This window comes from Perissodus microlepis, chromosome 16 (genome assembly GCF_051167445.1).
Source record: "Perissodus microlepis isolate ML-2025 ecotype Zambia chromosome 16, ASM5116744v1, whole genome shotgun sequence".
Lineage (NCBI taxonomy): Eukaryota > Metazoa > Chordata > Actinopteri > Cichliformes > Cichlidae > Perissodus > Perissodus microlepis.
Window position 1 is genome coordinate 20,108,823 of NC_140476.1, and position 17,668 is coordinate 20,126,490.

General features: G+C 41.3%; 1 protein-coding gene across 1 annotated transcript; it reads right to left on the reverse strand.

Annotated features, from left to right (window-relative positions):
• Window positions 1-576: 576 nt before the first annotated feature.
• Window positions 577-14,662, reverse strand: rpgra (retinitis pigmentosa GTPase regulator a). The gene is made up of 13 exons (XM_084954571.1): window positions 14,632-14,662; window positions 13,227-13,352; window positions 13,052-13,144; window positions 12,527-12,589; window positions 12,280-12,438; window positions 12,042-12,191; window positions 11,783-11,941; window positions 11,133-11,288; window positions 10,229-10,353; window positions 9,492-9,698; window positions 7,944-8,499; window positions 7,770-7,834; window positions 577-5,353 (listed from the first exon to the last, which is right to left on the reverse strand). The coding sequence occupies exons 1-13, from the start codon at window positions 14,660-14,662 to the stop codon at window positions 1,880-1,882; spliced, it is 5,364 nt and encodes a 1,787-aa protein (XP_084810697.1). The 3' UTR covers window positions 577-1,879.
• Window positions 14,663-17,668: the final 3,006 nt, after the last annotated feature.

The following is a 17,668-nucleotide window of genomic DNA, read 5'->3' on the forward strand; positions in this document are numbered from 1 at the left end:
AGAATGTTTTCCACAAAGAAGAAAAACATGTGCATTAAAAAATTAATTATTGTCACTCAAATGCTGTCCTATCTTAACAATAACATTTGTCTTATTATACTAAGCTGAGTGGCCACAAATTACTCATTTTAATCTGCAGCAGGCAGCAGTTTTTAATGAAGGTGCTCTGAAAACCCCACTGTAAAAACTCTGTTCAGCATCAGATGTAGTGGAGCATGTCTGAAGAGCCTTAAAACAGAAATATGTGTGCATATTTAACTTAAGCCCAACTGAATGATGTTTTTGTCTTAAAAACAACACTCACACATTAAAATGCTTTCTCTATTATCTATTATCATTATCTATTATCTTTTTCTATTAACTACACTGTGATCAACACAAGTTTTCTCCTATGACATGTTTCAGTACTTCGTTGTACACTTTTTGGCTGCAAACGTAATATGTTTTGACAAATATGAAATATTCTGAAATAACTGACTCATAAAAAAGCTGTTTTCAGTATTTTATATACATTCATCAGAACAGGTGGAAGACTGGAGCCTAGATATACATTAGAAAATTATACAGTATTCAATTCAAGGCTCTATAATAAATACATAAACACTCTGTTTAGGGTTAAGACAATATCTGAAAACAACATACCATCACCAGATACTTTAGGTACATTTGCTAATGACTGTCTTCATGGCATTCCTCAGAGATTTTGATCCACATTGACATGATGGCATCTCACAGTTTGTTAGCTATACATCCATCCAAGTGACTCGTGAGTATAGCAGCATAATTAGATACACTGAAACCTGGAAATATATGTGTCCAATGAACATTATCGTGTTATCTTAAACGTTCATTTGTTTCAACAACTGCAGCTTTTGAGCTTCTTTGGAACCTAGTGTGTCGTACCTCCATATCATTATTATTATTATTATTGTATGTCATTCTTAGTGTGTTTTCTTTATAAATATTAATGTCACTCATGTGCAAAATAAGCAAATTCACAAAACAGTTAAGTCATGTCAAGTCTATGTGTTCACATTTTGGCTTCAGTGCCCTCAAGCTAAGGTTTAAGCTAAGGTTGTCAAGAAGCGCTGTGTGGAAGGCAGGAGCTGGACCCAAAATGCAGGCGCTCAGGCACGAGGTTTAAACACAAAGAACTCAGCTTTATTTGCTGGCAGGGGAAGTCATACAAAACTGAACTGGGGAAAATATTAACTACAATTTACAGAGAGGAACACGAGGAAACACACAGCTTGAGGGACGACACGACACTGACTCAGATCAACACAGGGTTTAAATACACTGGGAAGTAACGAGGGGAATGAGACACAGAAGGAGGGCACAGCTGGGAGAAATCAGAACTGACGAGACAAGGAAGCAAAGCAGGACACATTCACATAAGACACAGACCTTCAAAGTAAAACAGGAAGTATAACACGGAGACGCGAACTTGACACGGTGGAGACAGCAACTAAGAAACACAGAGACTTACACGGAACAGAGCGGGCACAGAGAAACATGAAGGGCAGGGGATCAAAACTAGAAACCATAGAATAAATCACACGAGTACAAAATACAAAAATCACAAAGAACTAAAAACGCTGGGTCAGGAGACCCAGGATCCTGACAAAGGTAGTGCCAAATACACCACTTTAGTGTTGTTCTACACAGAGCACCACATGGGTATCAATACGCACATGAAAATAGTTCTTGACAAAACTTAGATTGCAGTATAAATGGCTTGACTGCCTTGGACAGTGTAAGGGTTTTTGAAAAGTGCTTAGACACACTTGTTATGTGTTTTCAGAGCATAAAGAATAACGTCAGACGAAGCTCGTGTTTAGCTGAGATTTCTGTGGGTGTGGCTTCACCGTGGGCGTGGTCACTGCAGGTCTAGGTATTGAGGCAGGACGTCGTTCCAGAACTGCCGAGAGTCCTCAGCTTTCGCCCCCCCTGCAGCTCTCTGCCTGGTCCTCGGTGCTGGTTTGGGTGCTTCTTTCTGTTTGCTGCTTCTGTCTGGTGGCGGTTTCTGTCGCTTCTCTTTTTTTTTCTTTGCTGATTTTGCTTGGTCCTCCTCTTCTTCTTCCTCATTCTCCTCCTCCTCTTCTTCATTTTCATCTCCTTCTTCCTCTTCCTCAATTCCCTCTTCTTCTGCCTCCTTCTCCTCCTGGTTCTCATTTCCCTTTTCCTTATTCTCTTCATCCCTTTCTTCTTCATCACCCTCTTCCTCACTATCCTCATCTTCATCATCAGTTTCCTCATCATTACCTTTCATGTCTTTCCTTTTTCCTCTTAGCCTTGTCTGTTTTTGCTGTTCTTCCTCTTCTTCCCCTTCCTCCTCACCTTCCCCCTCCCCCTCCTCTTCCCCCTCCTCCTCCTCCTCCTCCTCCCCTTCATCACTCTCTAACAGATTTTTTTTAGCAGGCTCCATGCTTTTATTTTTTCCTTTTGGTTTTTCCTCTTCCTCACTTTCATTCTCTTCCTCAGCTTCTTCTTCTTCATCCCCTGTATCCTCCTTCTCCTCCTCAGCTTCTGTGTCTTCGTCCCTTGTATCCTCCTCCTTCTTTTCCTCTTCTTCCTCAGCTTCTATGTCTTCGTCCCCTGTATCCTCCTTCTCTTCCTCAGCTTCTGTTTCTTCATCCCCTGTATCCTCCTCCTTCTTTTCCTCTTCTTCCTCAGCTTCTATGTCTTCGTCCCCTGTATCCTCCTCCTTCTCTTCCTCTTCTTCCTCAGCTTCTGTGTCTTCATCCCCTGCATCCTCCTCCTTCTCTTCCTCTTCTGCAGACTCTTCCTCCTCCTCACTCTCTTCTTTGTCCTCATCCTCTCCATCTTCTGTCTCAGCTTCCCCATCACCTACGGACTCACTTTCTTCCCTTTCCTCACCTCCTTCTTCCTCTTCTTCTTCATCACTTTTTTCATCTTGGAGTTCCTCTTCATCAGCCTCGCTATCTTCTTCCTCCTCTCCCTTATCACTTTCTTGCTCTCCTTCACTCTTATCTGCCTCTTCATCTTCCACCGAGTCCTTCTCCTCATCCTCATTTTCTGTGGAGGCATCATTTTGTTCCTCAGTTTCGCCCTCTTCATCTTCATCATTTTCTTCTTCTTCAGTTTTGGCAGATTCTGCAGTGTCTCCTTCCTCTCCGTCCTCCTCCCCCTCTGACTCTCGGTTCGTGATCTCATCGCTCTCTGATTCCTCACCGCTTTTCTTTTCTTCATCCTCACTCATCTTGCTCTCTTCCTCTTTATCCTCTTTACTCTCTTCATCACTGGACTCTTCATTTTCACCTTCCTCCTCTTCCTCCTCAGCTCCTTCACTCACATCAGAGTCACTCAATCCGTCACTTGTCTTCTTACTGCTTTCTTCCTCTCCTTCAGTTTCAGCAGCATTAGTTTTATCACTTCCTTCATCTTCATCACTCCTGCTTGTTTTCTCGTCACCCTCTTCTTCCTCAGATACATTATCTTCCTCTCCCTCTCCCGTATTGCTCTCCTCTCCTGTTTCTTTGTCACTACTACTCTCACATTCTTCCCTTTTATCTTCACTGTCACTTCCACTCTCGACATCTTCATCTTCATTCTTTCCCCCATCCTCAGAATCCTCATCCTCTCCAGATGCCTTGTCGGATTTCTCCTCTACTTCTTTTTGTGAATCTTCCATGTGTTCACCCCTGATCTGCTCAGACAGGCCCCCTTTCACTGCCTCCCCCTCTGATGGATCACGACTGCTGTCATCATTTTCTACTTCTTGGGATTCATTTACAGATTCTGATGGAACACCAGCTTGAGCATCTGTCTTCAGGCCATCCTCCGTTTCATTCGAGGAAGAAAAATGTGACAATGTGGAGCACAAGGATGGCTCCGTAACTGCACTCTGCTTAGTGAATTGTCTGACTTTACTGAGCGTTTTAGAGGGTGTTGAGGTGGCTTTGTCACTGTCAGACTGCACACTTGTCACTGCCTCACGAAGGACCTCAATAGCTGCACCTGCAATCCCAGCAACTGGAAGAAGCGACGCTGAATTACTGAGAATTTCTCCCCAATTTGTTTTTCCCCCATTCTTGCCCCGAGTGTCCTCTTCATCTGTTTCAGAAACACGGGAATCCATAACAACAGGCTTAGCGCCTTGCAGGGGTTTTGCAGCTCTAGGAGAATCCACCTCTGGGCTTTGAGGGGAAATTGGGTTACCTCTCACTTCTGTAGGTGTATCCTGCTGAGATGACGGCAGGCTGGAAGCTTCACTCTTTGGTTTAGCCTTCATCTTATTCTCAGAGTCAACATCCCCCTCACCTTTAACTCTGATTTCCTCTTCCTTGCCTCCTCCTCTTCGTTTTGTTTTTGCCCTCTGTTCAGCACCGGATTCCTTTGCCGTCTTTTTGTCCTTTATTTTTGACAATTTCTGCTCATCCACAGTTCCACCTTTCATCTTCAGAGTGGCGTCTTTGGCACAATATAGCTCATTTTCCTCACACTTTTCTTTGCTTTCACCTTCAATGAGGGGATTTTCTGCACATTTACTTTGATCCTTGACTGGTGTTGGTTTAAGCTCTTGCAATTTTCCCTTAACTTGCAATGGTGTTTTTCTGGAGACAGATTTCTTAGTTTCAGCCTTAAAAGGTGTTGTGTTTTCTTCCTGTGCTGCTGGCGATTTAGCATCCACTCCTGGTACAGATTTAACCTTGTGCTGATCTTTTGTTAGAGTCGATTTGACTCGCCGTGTCCCCCGACTCGCCACTTCAACAGGTTTGACGTCATCACTTCCCCTCTGAGTTGCTTCATTTTCCTTTACGGCATTTTCTGTGGATGCTAGACTGGCTGCTTGATTCACTTTACTGACCTTGACAGAAGGAGATTTCGGATCTAAAGATGATGATTTCTTTGTCTCCTTTTTTGGGGTCCTTGTCAAGCCTTTCTTCAGAGAGCTGTTATCCTCTTCATTCGGTTTATTACTTTCTCTCAAATCCTCAGTTTTCCTCGTCTTCTGCTTCACTTCAGTCACTCTCTCCTGTGCATCTGTCAGCGTCTGTTGTGTTTTTGTGCTATGCTCTGACGGTTTCCTCTTATCTTGCTGTGGTGATTTAAAATGCGGGAGCTGCTTTTGAGCTTGCCTGTTTTCTGAAGGTTTGATGTTGCTGGACTCCTTGGTGATGTTCTCTTTGCTGTTTGAAGTCACTTTGTGATTTTTCTTTGTGCTCTTCAGAGGAGACACTTCTGTCTTCAAGGTGCTGGGGCCCTTCATAAGCTCTGTTGGCAAAACCTTAGGGGAGTTTCGGTCGGTCTTCTCGTTGGTCTGGATCTGTTGTGCAAATGGTTCTGCTTCCTTTACTGCATGTCTAAAAGCTCTGCCCTTTTTCTTTCCCTGTAACAAATCACATAAGGATTCAGTAAGATATAATACGAAAAAGAAAAGTACATTAAAGAAGGAAAGCTGCACAAGCGGAGCGGCCATCAGTATGACTGCATATGTAATTTGTACAATGTTTTATGTGTTTTTAATGCTTTAAATATCATCTTACCTACCTACTGTACTTGCACCCTACTATTATAGACTACTAGAGGTATATTTCAGTGGTTTTCAAAGTGTAAATAGAATGTCAGGGCAGACTCGTATAATTAGTTGCACTGAAGACTTTAGTAGGTGTGCACGAATAATTAGTGTCAGCAGTTTGGTGAAATATATTCCCCTTCTCTTCCTGAGTTATGGCACTGACAAAAAGTGAATGAAAAAAAGTGTTTCTGCTGAAAATTATGATGTCACAGTGAACCCGCCTTTTGACCACCAATGACTGTAAAAGTTCTGTTAAATCTCAACGATTTCAATGTCAATTCATGCTAAATTACACATATATAGATTTCATTTGTAATACCCAGAATCAAGCATAACACCACAAAGTCAAGCTCGGATACAGTCCCAGTGGATTACCTGATGCCAGCATAAATCAGCTCTCTGTGATGTCTTAGCTGAAACTTTTCTACATATTGAAGTAGAAATTTTTTTCCAGGGTGTCACTAAGGTCCTATTTAATCACACAGCAGCCAGTCTGCCATTGTGGGGTGTTTAAAAACAAGTTCAGCACCTCATAAACCTTCTCTCCAAAATTGATTGTTTTCATTAAATATCTATGTATAATATAATATTTTATTCTCTTGATTACTGATTATTTTAGAAAACATACTGTCTCAGACTGACGCTGAAAAACTAGTTCTAGGCGGGACTACTGTAATTCGTTATAATCAGGATGTTGTAAAAACTTCCTAAAAGGCCTTCAGTTAATCTAAAATGGTGCAGCAAGAGTACTGACAGGGACTAGAAAGCAACAGCATATCTCTCCTATTCTGGCTTCTCTTCATCTGGCTGCCTGTTAAATGCTGGATCGAATTTAAAATCCTTCTCCATGCATACAAGGTGTTGAATAATAAGGCCCCATCTTATCTTAATGACCTTATAGCACTGCATCACCCCAGCACAGTACTGCACTGTCAGACTGCTGGTTTACTTATGGTTCCTAAAGTATTTAAAAGTAGAATGGGAAGCGGAGCCATCAGCTTTCAGGCCCCTCTTCTGTGGAACCAGCTTCCAGGTTGAATTCGGGAGACAGACACTATCTCTACTTTTAAGATTAGGCTTAAAACTTTCGTCTTTGATAAAGCATATATTTAGGGCTGGATCAGGTCACCGTGAATCCTCCCTTGGTTATGCTGCAATAGGTTTAGGCTGCTGGGGAATTCCCATGATGCATTGAGTTTCTCTTTTTCAGCCACCTTTCTCACCCACTATGCGTTTATACACTTCTCTGCAATCATTAGTTATTAGTCATCTCTGGAACTCTGCCACTGCGCGTCTTTGTACCATCTTTCTCCCCTCACCTCCAATCGGTAGCTGCAGATGCCAGTCCCTCCCTGAGCCTGGCTCTGCTGGAGGTTTCTTCCTGTTAAAAGGGAGTTTCTCCTTCCCACTGTCACCAAAAAGCTTGCTCATAGCGGGTCATGTGATATGTTTTCTCTGTGTTATTGTAGGGTCTTTACCTTACAATATAAAACACCTTGAGGCAACTGTTGTTGTGATTTAGCATGATATAAATAAAATTGAAATTTCTCTCACACTTAAAACCCACACACGTGAGGACACACATACAGTACTGTGCAAACACAAATACACAAATTTACCCCTGCAGTGAGGACAGGACTGCTGGGGGGTGGGGGCACCACATGTTGCAGTAACCCTTAGCACACAGCAAAGTAGGAGACTCTTTCTCAACTTGCTTCATCACTGGTTGTGGAAACACTGATGAGATGTGGCAAGATTCCTGAGAACTTTTCCAAAGCACTGCATGTGTGTGTGTGTATCCGTGTGTGTGTTTGTGCATCTAGGGGCTGGAGCCCAAACAAATTTGTGTATCAGCAGAAGCTGTCCAAATATCTGAAACTGGCTGATGAAGATTCATTAGAGATATTCAATTTTATATTTTGCTTCATTGTTTTACCAAGTGGAAAATTTCTTTACACACACACACACGTGCTTGCAAGAACACACACACATACAGTATACAGCACGTATGCTGATGTATGCACATTTCCTGGAAAAAGTCAGAGTGTTCTACGTTGCTGCTTCCTGCCCTGTAGTGCATTTAATCCAAACCAGAGAGAAGAAGCCAGAAGAGGAAAATAACAGTCGTCTCACTCTACATTTGAGACTCTGTGGACTATACTGTATTTATCTGCTCTATCTAAGAGAAACCATCGCATAATGAGCCATCAAAAATGTCTTCTCTCACCATATATGGTGAAAAGTCTTCTTTCTCCTCCACTTCTTCAGTGATTATTTGTCTCTTAACATTTTCTGCAATAACAGAAAAAATTAGGTTAAACAGCTTAAACCCGCTCAAGCATCAGCTAAAAGCTGGCTATAACATTTATTGCCATTTGTTGAAACCATAGAATTCAAGTACCTGTTTGTGTTGGGGCAGGATGTTCTTCCTCCTTTAGATTTTTAATGAAAACATTACTGGGGGGTCCAATCGGGGTGTAGGGCTCTTTAGGTGGCACAGGAGATGAGAATTTGTTACTTAGAGGCTTCTTAGTGGCTGCTGCTCGGTTTAGTCTAGGCTTTGCAGTCATTTTAGTAGCTACAGGACTGCTGGGGTTTAATTTTGTTATAGACTTTGGTGAAAGCAAAGGAGAGGGCACCTTTTTGCATTTAGACTTAGAAGAAGCAGGCGTGGATGCTTTACTTTGAAGCGTGAATGATGATTGTGAATGTGGGGTTGATGCCTTAGAGGATAACAGTGGACTCTGAGGGGATATGGATCGAGATCTGGGGGAGAGAAGTGGGCTTCCTGTCACCTCTGATTTTGGTTTAGGGGATGATGAAGGGGTAGTAGCATCATTTGAAAGGGTTTTCAGAGTTAGGGAATTTCTGGATGTCTGCCGAGATGTGTTGAGAAAGTCAGAGTTAAGCCGTGGGAGGCTCTGAAACTTATCCCCAAACAACTCCACAGAACGAACCTGAAAAATAGGAAATGAGATTCTCGAGTTTAAGTTTGGAAATGTATCTATGGAGCGTCAGCAACCAGTGGCAGATTTGCAGTGTGGTGCAACACTGCCCCCTATTGATATAATACAGGTCATACAAGTTTTCCAAGGGGTTCTGCAAGCATGGGTTTCAAATGTTTAACGTTTTATTATCGCATAAAATACACTTAAATACCTGTTTCATGACTGCACAGGTCAAATAAAAAAGAAAAGAAAAAAAGCAATTCTACCCCAACACCTTTACTGATTTCTTTTTTCAACATGCTTGCATGTTTATCACACTCAGGTCCTCAAATAAAATTTAATATTAGACAAAGCTAACCTGACTAATTACAAAATGCACTTTTTAACTTCATTAAGGAAAAAAGATATCTAAACATGCCTGGCCCTGTGTGAAAAAGTAATCTGCACCCTTGTTAAATCATGAATTAACTGTGGTCAACCACATTTTTTTGGAAGTCTGATCCATCCATTGGAGAGCACCAAGGAGAAAACCACTGCTGATCTAAAACAACACAAAGGTTCGTCTCACTTTTGCCAAAAAAACATCTTGAGAACCATCAAGACTGAAATCCAATGGAGATCCAAAATGCTAGAAAAAAACCCTCCAATGTGGCTGAATAAAAAAAAAAAATCCTGCAGAGTAGAGTGGGCTAAAATCACTCTGCAGAGATGTAAAAGACTTATTGCCAGTTATCACAAAGACGTGAATGCAGTTCTTGCTGCCCAAGTGTGGCACAACCAGTTCTTAGGTTTAGGGGGCGATCATTTTTTCATTCAGGGCCAAATAGGTTTGGGTAACTTATTTCCATGAATTAAACTATAACATAAAAAACAATTATTGTAGGGTCTACCTTACAATATAAAGCTCCTTGAGGCAACTGTTGATGTGATCTGGCGCTGTATAAATAAAATCGAATTGAATTAAGTGTTTTAAAAATGAGCAGTAAGTTGAAGGGTCTCACTCTGTCTCGGTGGCGTGCCCGGGCTGAGAGGGCTGAGAGTGGTGATGGTGGAGTTGGACTGATGAACTTGTTTTTAAAGATGATTTTGGTAAAACTTGACTCCAGAAAGTAGTCTGCGATTAAGACATCCTTCTCTGGCACCGCTTCTTGGCTCTCTGCTGGCCTGGGTGTAGCCAGGACGAGCATGTGGTGACCACCGCAGGACACCTGACGGGGAGAGGACACAAGAAAACATCTTTGTTACATTTAGCTGATTCACTCTCAGTCTGCGCTTCACTCATTTACCTGCTGACATACAGGATATTACTCCCTCAAGGCTACAGCAAGATTGTTTTCGAGATTACGTTTGCCTTACTTTGAGAGAAGTTTACCTCTGACGTATCTAAGAATACTGCTCCCTATGAACAATCAGCTGCCAAATAGGGGAAAGCCTGCAGATGCAAAGAAAGGCGATATGATGTGACACTACACGATCCATTCAGAGCTCATTACTCATTTAAAGGCTGATCTCTGAAAGTATCCAGGTGCTGGCTGTGAGCACAGCTTCAGCTGCTCTTCCTGCTGTGATTGGTGAAGAATATTCTGTTATCGATCACTGATGGTGCTGTGGATACATCCTGCTGTAGTAGGCTTCCTGTTACAAGCTGTGGAGCCTCTCATACATTTTATGGCCTTTTTGGAGGGAGTTGACTGATTATGAGATTTCTTTTAAAGCCCTTCACATCACCTTCACTTACTGACTGAACAGCGTACTGAAGAAAACGTGTGCAGAGTGTCGGGCTGAACTGGTTGATGAAGTTTTCCTCCCCTAACCCGAGTTTTCCATGACGACCATCACCAAACGTGTACAGCAGCCCACTGTCTGTGGAGCAGGGGGGAGGATAAATGCATCAAACACAGACTGAAGGTTTTCTATCCTGGTTGAAGTCGTTTTGCTTTTAACACATTTTATAAACAACAAAATCCTTGATTTTTATTTAATTCCCTTTTTAAATGCACATAGTGAATGAAAAGTTTGAATACTGAATATTGGTTTTAGTACATTGTTTGGCTGAAATTAGATTAATCATTTAGTTAACTGACAAAACTTGGATTTATAAACCCCCTCGAAAACTGACTCACATGTGGTGATAATCAACTGAATACCTCTAGAGGCAGACAACATCTGAGAAAGTTTATGAAATTAGTCACTTTAGCAAATTCTAGAGAAAGCTTGTGAGTTGCTGAACTTGCATTTGAACACATCAGCGGCAGACTGGCTGCTGTGTGATTAAACAGCACCTCAGTGACATGTTTATGCTGGATGGGGAAAAAAAAGATTCCACTTCGTCTTCATCATCAATTAATTTGTTTTATTTACCTCTCATTAATGGTACTTTTAACCTGATTACAGGTTTGTTGGTGTGTGTTTAATTATGCGTGGTACACAAGTCATATGTCCTAAAGAAGTTTGTTTCTTGAATGTTTCTTGAACTTTTTTAAATAATTCCTTCCTTAAATCTTGTAGATATATTATATTCCATTAAAAACAGTCATTATTGGCCTTTATATGCTTTCATATATAAAACATGCATGGACATCTAAAAAGGTGAATGGGCAATACTACTTTTAAAGTCACAATGACCTTCAAAGATGGCTTACCTGTGACCACAGCGGTGTGGTTCTCTCCACACGCGATGTGTCTGACCTTGCTGTTACAAAAGTGCTGCAGCGCTTTTGGCAAATGAACCTCAAACAGAAATGTTCCGTGGCCCAGCTGACCGTACTGACCTCTGCCAAATGTGTACACGTTCTTCTCTGGCACAGCAAAGCAGACAGAGGGAAAGAACCCTTTTGATTCAAAGCGATGTATAGTACATTTACTCAACTACTGTACAAGAGCACTATTCTCAGGGGGATTTATTTTGATGTTCTTCTTCATTGTGCCTGTGCTACATTTGAGCTGAGATCACTTATTCTGTCCCTTAAAGTGTCTAACATAATCAAACAAGTTGAGTTCTGTGGCAGATTTTAAAGAAGGAAACACGATGTGATCACCACATGTGTTTTACAGTTAAAATCAGCCCTACTTTGATCAGCTGACATTAAATGTTGCATACATATTAATGCATACAGTAAAAGCGATAGTATTTTCTCCTTATTTTTTTCCATAATAATGTGAAAATCATTATCAGGCACACTGATACTTTTGCTTAAGTTAAAGACCTGAATACCTTTTCCATCGCTGTTTAACCAGCTCCTTTCACAGATGTTTTATGCTTTTCTTTAAAAATAAAAAATTGTTAGCATACCTGTGAGGACCACTGTGTGCTCTCCTCCACAGCACACTCGGGTGACATGACCCAGGACTCCCTGCACCTGCTGAGGAATTCTGTGATTGGCCAGCTGCTGCTCCTGAAGACCGAGTCTTCCATTCGCACTCTCGCCAAACGTGTAGAGATGACCATAAACTGGGACAAATCCAACACAATAAATGACACAAGTATTGAAGACTGGTTCATTTAACATTGGACCTACCGCAGTGATGCATGTGGCTGGACTGCGTTGTACCTGTCACAAAAGCTGAGTGCTTATACCCACAGGACACCCATATGACTGCTTCTCCAACGTGGACCTCTCTGGGTTCTGCAGCAAATCCCTCGTCCCCAAAAGCAATCTGACCCACAGAGTTGTCCCCCCACATGAACAGCCTCCCATCCTCTACCAACACACATACATACATACACTTTACATATGCCCAGATCATCTTTTCTAGAAGAGAAACTTATTATATCATCATTGTTCAGACCTGTTAATGCAGCTGAGGTGTTGCATCCTGCAGAAAGCATTTTGATTGGTGCCCAGTCGCAGAAGGGGCGGAGCAGGTGAAAGTATGTAGACTTGTCACAATGGCCTAAACCCAGCTGCCCGTCCTGGTTGCTACCTGCACTGTATACACTGCCATGAACTAAAAATACAAGTATACTCATTTTGAGGACAACAGTGTTCATGGAAACATCTCTCACGTGTAATTAAATATTTGTTTATTGTCTCACATGTGCAAACAATTGTGTGGTCTCTCCCACAAGCTGCAAACTTCACCTTCTCAGACTTCAAGGCTGGAAAGGAAATGCAGTAATTATAGTGAGTAAAATGGCTTCAAAATACCACAATTATCTTCTTGTTACTGGACTAACAAATTCTTGTTCTGGTCATTAGTTAACAATTCAAAAAACTTCAATTTTTTTTGTCTTTTATGTGATTAGAATCACAATACCAGAGGAAACTATGTGGTCACAATTGCTCCAAGACAGTAAGAACAGTAACAATACAACACAACTGGTTACATACAAGTAATATATAAGTTACAAAATATAACAAAATAGCTTGAATAGATACAAATAGCTCTAATTATAAAGATCCCAGTATATAAAACTGTATTGCACTGTACTCTATATTTTGGGGCTTAGATTAACAAAATAAGTCATGTAGGCTTATTTTGTGATGTGGGGTTTTTATGCTTTACACAAAAAATAACTAGTTTGATGCAATATGACCCAGCCACGGTGAAAAATACTAACCTTTCACAGAGGTTGGTTTCCTGGCACTAGGCTTAATTCTCAACCCCAGCTGGCCCCATGTGTTGCCACCAAACATCAGCAACCTCCCATTTTCTGTAAAGCCATTGCAGGCACAAAAAGAATGTTATTAGTGAACAATGTAAGCTTTCATTACTAAAATATACATACAGTGTACCTGTGATAACAGCAGAGTGCTCTCCGCCACATGACGTTTTCTTTGGATGGTCATTCTTCAGCCAGAACTTGCTGGGAACATTATTAGCAAAGCTGGTCCTTCCAAATGTGAAAATTGCTCCTGTTTCTGGTAACAGATGGACAAATACAGAGCTGTGCAAAGGTCTTCAGCGACCTCTCTTTTTTGTAATGTATATTTTGCTATGAAAATGGGAAAGAGGTGCAGTTATCTATTGAAACATGCAAACATACATGGAAACACACCATTATAAGGCAAAAAACAAGTTTGTGTAATTCTTACAAGCTTGAAAGTTGATATCAGATCACCTTTATTCTTAAACACAGTCTGAACTCTCACAGCCCTAAACCATGACACAGGGTTCACACAGGGTTTTACAGATGGTTGTACCTCTTTCCTGACCTCCTCTGTATTTTGGCAATTATTTGAACCAGAAATTTCAAATTTGGATTCATCACTGCATAAGAGCTGCTGCCAGACCAGTTATTTTGCAATTTGACCTCAGCCTTTTCTCCTGGTTTCACTTCTTTAATAATGGCTTCTTGACAGCCATCCTTCCACTGAGAATATTTTTGATGAGACTTCAGTGAACAGTAAATGGATCAGCTGAAGGGCAGATGCATCTCTCAGTTCCTGTGTCAGGTCTTTGCTGGATTTCTTAAGGACATGATTTTCAGATACTGCTTATCTTCTGTAGATGGTTATTAAGCCTGCTACCTTCTTTTATCTTACAACTGTAAAGTTTCCTCAAATGTTTAAGAACACACTGCACACCATGATAAGATCTTTTTTAGGTTTTTGACAAATAGCTCTTTAGGAATCATCTTGTGGTTGCAACAATACTGTTTCATGCCTATCAAATATGTTTTCTTTGACATTTTTTATATGATTTAAGGTGCTAAAGAAATGGGAACAAATTGTGTTTTATGACAAGCTGTTAAATTAGGTGTCTTTTTAATGCTTGTGTGTTTCATAAGTCAGTGTTAACTGGCTTAACAACAATAACAAACAAACAAATAAAAATTAAAATATCCCCCTGAAAACGGTCAGGCACAGAGACTGGACTGAAAATAAATGAAACAGCAGCCAGTGTCCTAAGGAGAACTATTGCTTAAAGAAATGGTTTTAGGTGAGAAGCGGTTCAAGAATTTTGCACATTGCTGTCTGTGATTCATCTCTAGAAAGCCCTGGGACAGAAAGTTTAAGTACTTCCCGAACTTAACACCCACTAAATCCCAGCCAAGCCTGCTGTCAGAGCTCAAGCCATTTAAGTATCAGCAGGCTGACAGAAATAGAAACATGCTAACCGTGAGCAAAATGGAGCCTGTGTTAGGTATGATTAGGTGTGCATGAAGCCGAGGGCTGTATAATATGTAGCAAGGCTCACCCGGTATGTCGACATCGGTCTGCCCGGTCATCTTCACTGCTGGCTGTCTCCCTCACACCTCCTCACCCTGCGGCTCCCTGCTGATTAGGTAGATCAAACCCAGGAGGACAGGTGAGAGAGAGGGGGAAAGAGAGAGAGAGGCAGGAAGAGGCTTAGCCACAGGAAGATGCTGCATTACAGTCATTTTATTTTATTATATATTATTGTTCCCCAAAAAAAATATTCCCTGCTTCCCCAACAATATACTTTGGGTAACCAAAGACATTAAAGCTGTACTGAACAAGAAAAAGACAGCTTTTAGAAACAGGGACGAAGAACAGTTGAAACTGGTGCAGAAGGAGCTTAAAGCCAAGATTGCTGAGGGAAAGCAGTCCAAACTCCAAGAAAACAACACCAGGGAGGTGTGGAAGGGAATGTGGGCCATTACTGGCCAGAGACAAAAGAAAGGTGTGGGAATAGATGGGGACGTTGAATGTGCAAACAAACTAAATCTGCCTGCGTCTTCTGTCTCCACTCCCAGCTCTTCCGATCTTCTCCATTTTCCTCCCCCCTGTCTTGCCCCCTCAGCCTGTCTCTCTTTGTCCCTCTCAGCAGATGAAATCACAAGGGAACTGGGCAGACTCCATTCCAGTAAAGCTGCTGGCCCTGATGGTGTGTGTCCCAGAGCCCTCAGGTGCTGGGCTGCCCAGCTGTCTGGAGTTCCAATTCAAATTTCAAAATCAAATTTTATTTGTCACACACACAACCATACACAGTATGACATGAGGTGAAATGCTTATTGCTGTGCAATGCCCGACCATTAAACTATAGAATTGACAGTAATATTTACAGATTACTACAAAAAATTACAGCTTTAACTTAGAAATTTACAGTAAGATGTGCAAATAACAGTTTATGTAAGAAATTATTAATAAAAAGAAATTATATATTATAAGAAGCGTGCAAAAGGAAAAACCAGAGTGCGTGTGGAGATGTGAGGTGTGTGAAAGAGTCCAGTCCTACAGTGATGTGATGTGTGTGGGAGAGTTCAGTCCTACACCTGGTTTAGGGCCCAAATAGCCTGGGGGAAGAAGCTCCTCCTCATTCTCTCTGTTTTGGCCTTAAGGGAGCGGAAGTGCTTCCCAGACCTCAACAGTGAGCAGAGTCCATTGTTGGGATTGGAGAGGTCCGTCATAATCTTCCTGGCTTTAGTCTTGCACTGCTTGGAGTAGATGGACAGCAGGTCAGGAAGCTCTGATCGAATGATGCATTCGGCCGAGTGCACCACTCTTTGCAGATCTTGTCTGTCCTGCTTGGTGTTGTTCCCAAACCAGGTGCAGATGTTTCCCGTCAGGACGCTCTCGATGGTGCAGGAGTAAAAGTTTTTAAGCACCCTCAGTGGCAGATGGAAGTCTCTAAGTCTTCTGAGGAAGAAGAGAAGCTGTCGGGCTTTCTTAACCAGGGTGTTAATGTGGCAGGACCATGACAGGTACTGAGTGATATGGACACCCAGGTACCGGAAACTGTCCACTCTCTCCATTGGCGTGCCATTGATCTACTTCAGATCTTCAACATGAGTCTGAGGCTACGTCCACACTAGCCCGGATAAATTTGAAAACGGCGTTTTCGTCTGAAAACGCTCCGCGTTCACAATATTGTTTTCAGCCGTTTTCACAGAGTTGTGCGTCCACTGGGAGTCGTGTGAGATGGTTATGGTGAGGGTAACATGTAGGCTGGTTCAGCCACTTGAGCTATGTAAATAATTTTGTTTTGGATTAAGTTACTTGTTTATTCTTTTTGTAAATAGTGCTTTGTGCAGTTGGGAGGACAGCATAATATAGTACACACCTTTCCTGACTACACCTATTTGTTCAGGAGAAGTTTATGAGAGGACCCAGCAACAATCACCAAAAAGCCACATTCAGCCGGTTCCACCTGCCTAACCTTCACATGTAGCAATACATAGCCCAGGTATGGAACATCAGCTCCATTAGCAGCCTCAAGCGCCAGGCTGCTTGCATCCTTCAGTTTCATACCATTACTGCCAAAATGTTTAGACAAGTAGCTGTTCTTTATCAGTGACACATTTGATCCAGTATCAAGAATACACTTTATTGGGACATAATCAAGACATAAATTGACTTTAGGGACTTCTCAAATTAGTTTTTCCACTTCAGTTTGAGGCCCATTGGCATCAAAACAACCCACAGTGTTGTCATTTAGTTTACCGATCCAGATCTAGGCTTGCTCTTACAAAACTGAGCTATGTGGTGCAGCACTTTTGTAACAGCAAGGTCAGACACATCACGTGTGGAAAGAACCACACCACTGTGGTCACAGGTAAGCCATCTTTAAAGGTCATCGTGACTTTAAAAGTAGTATTGCCCATTCACCTTTTTAGCTGTCCATGCATGTTTTATGTATGAAAGCACATAAAGGCCAATAATGACTGGATTTTTAAAATGGATTTATTATGAGGTTTTATTTCATCCATAAGTTTGTTTTTCAGCTTCCCAGTGGCTTTGCTTCTTTTCTTCTTATTGTATGAGATTGAATTTTCTTTGATAAATTCAAGAAACGTTCAACAAACAAACTTCTTTGGGACATTTGAGTTGTGTGCCCACATAATTAAACACACAGCAACAAATCTGTAATCAGGTTAAAAGTTAAATAAAACAAGTGAACTGATGGTGAAAAAGAAGAGGATTTTTTTTTCATGTCTTCTGAGGATAAACAGACTGCCACTGTGAGGTGTTCAAATGCAAGTTCAGACACTCACAAGCTTTCTCTAGAATCTGCTAAATTGACTAATTTCATAAACTTTCTCAGATGTTGCATGCTTCTAGAGGTATTCAGCTGATTATCACCATATGTGAGTCAGTTTTCGAGGGGGTAGATAAATCCATTTTTGTCAGTTAACTAAATGATTAATCTAATTTTAGCCAAACAATGTACTAAAACCAATATTCAGTATTCAAACTTTTCATTCACGCAAACATTATGTGCATTTAAAAAGGGAATTAAATAAAAACCAAGGTTGTTGTTTATAAAATGTGTT

What these genes read in the sequence shown, in the direction of transcription:
- rpgra (XM_084954571.1), bottom strand. Translation starts at nt 14,662, where the DNA reads ATGACCGGGCAGACCGATGTCGACATACCGG. An exon ending in GCACACAGTGGTCCTCACAG is followed by an intron (nt 11,289 to 11,782) that starts GTATGCTAACAA and finishes TTGCTGTGCCAG; the next exon opens with AGAAGAACGTGTACACATTT. An exon ending in TCCTGCCCCAACACAAACAG is followed by an intron (nt 7,835 to 7,943) that starts GTACTTGAATTC and finishes CTGTTATTGCAG; the next exon opens with AAAATGTTAAGAGACAAATA.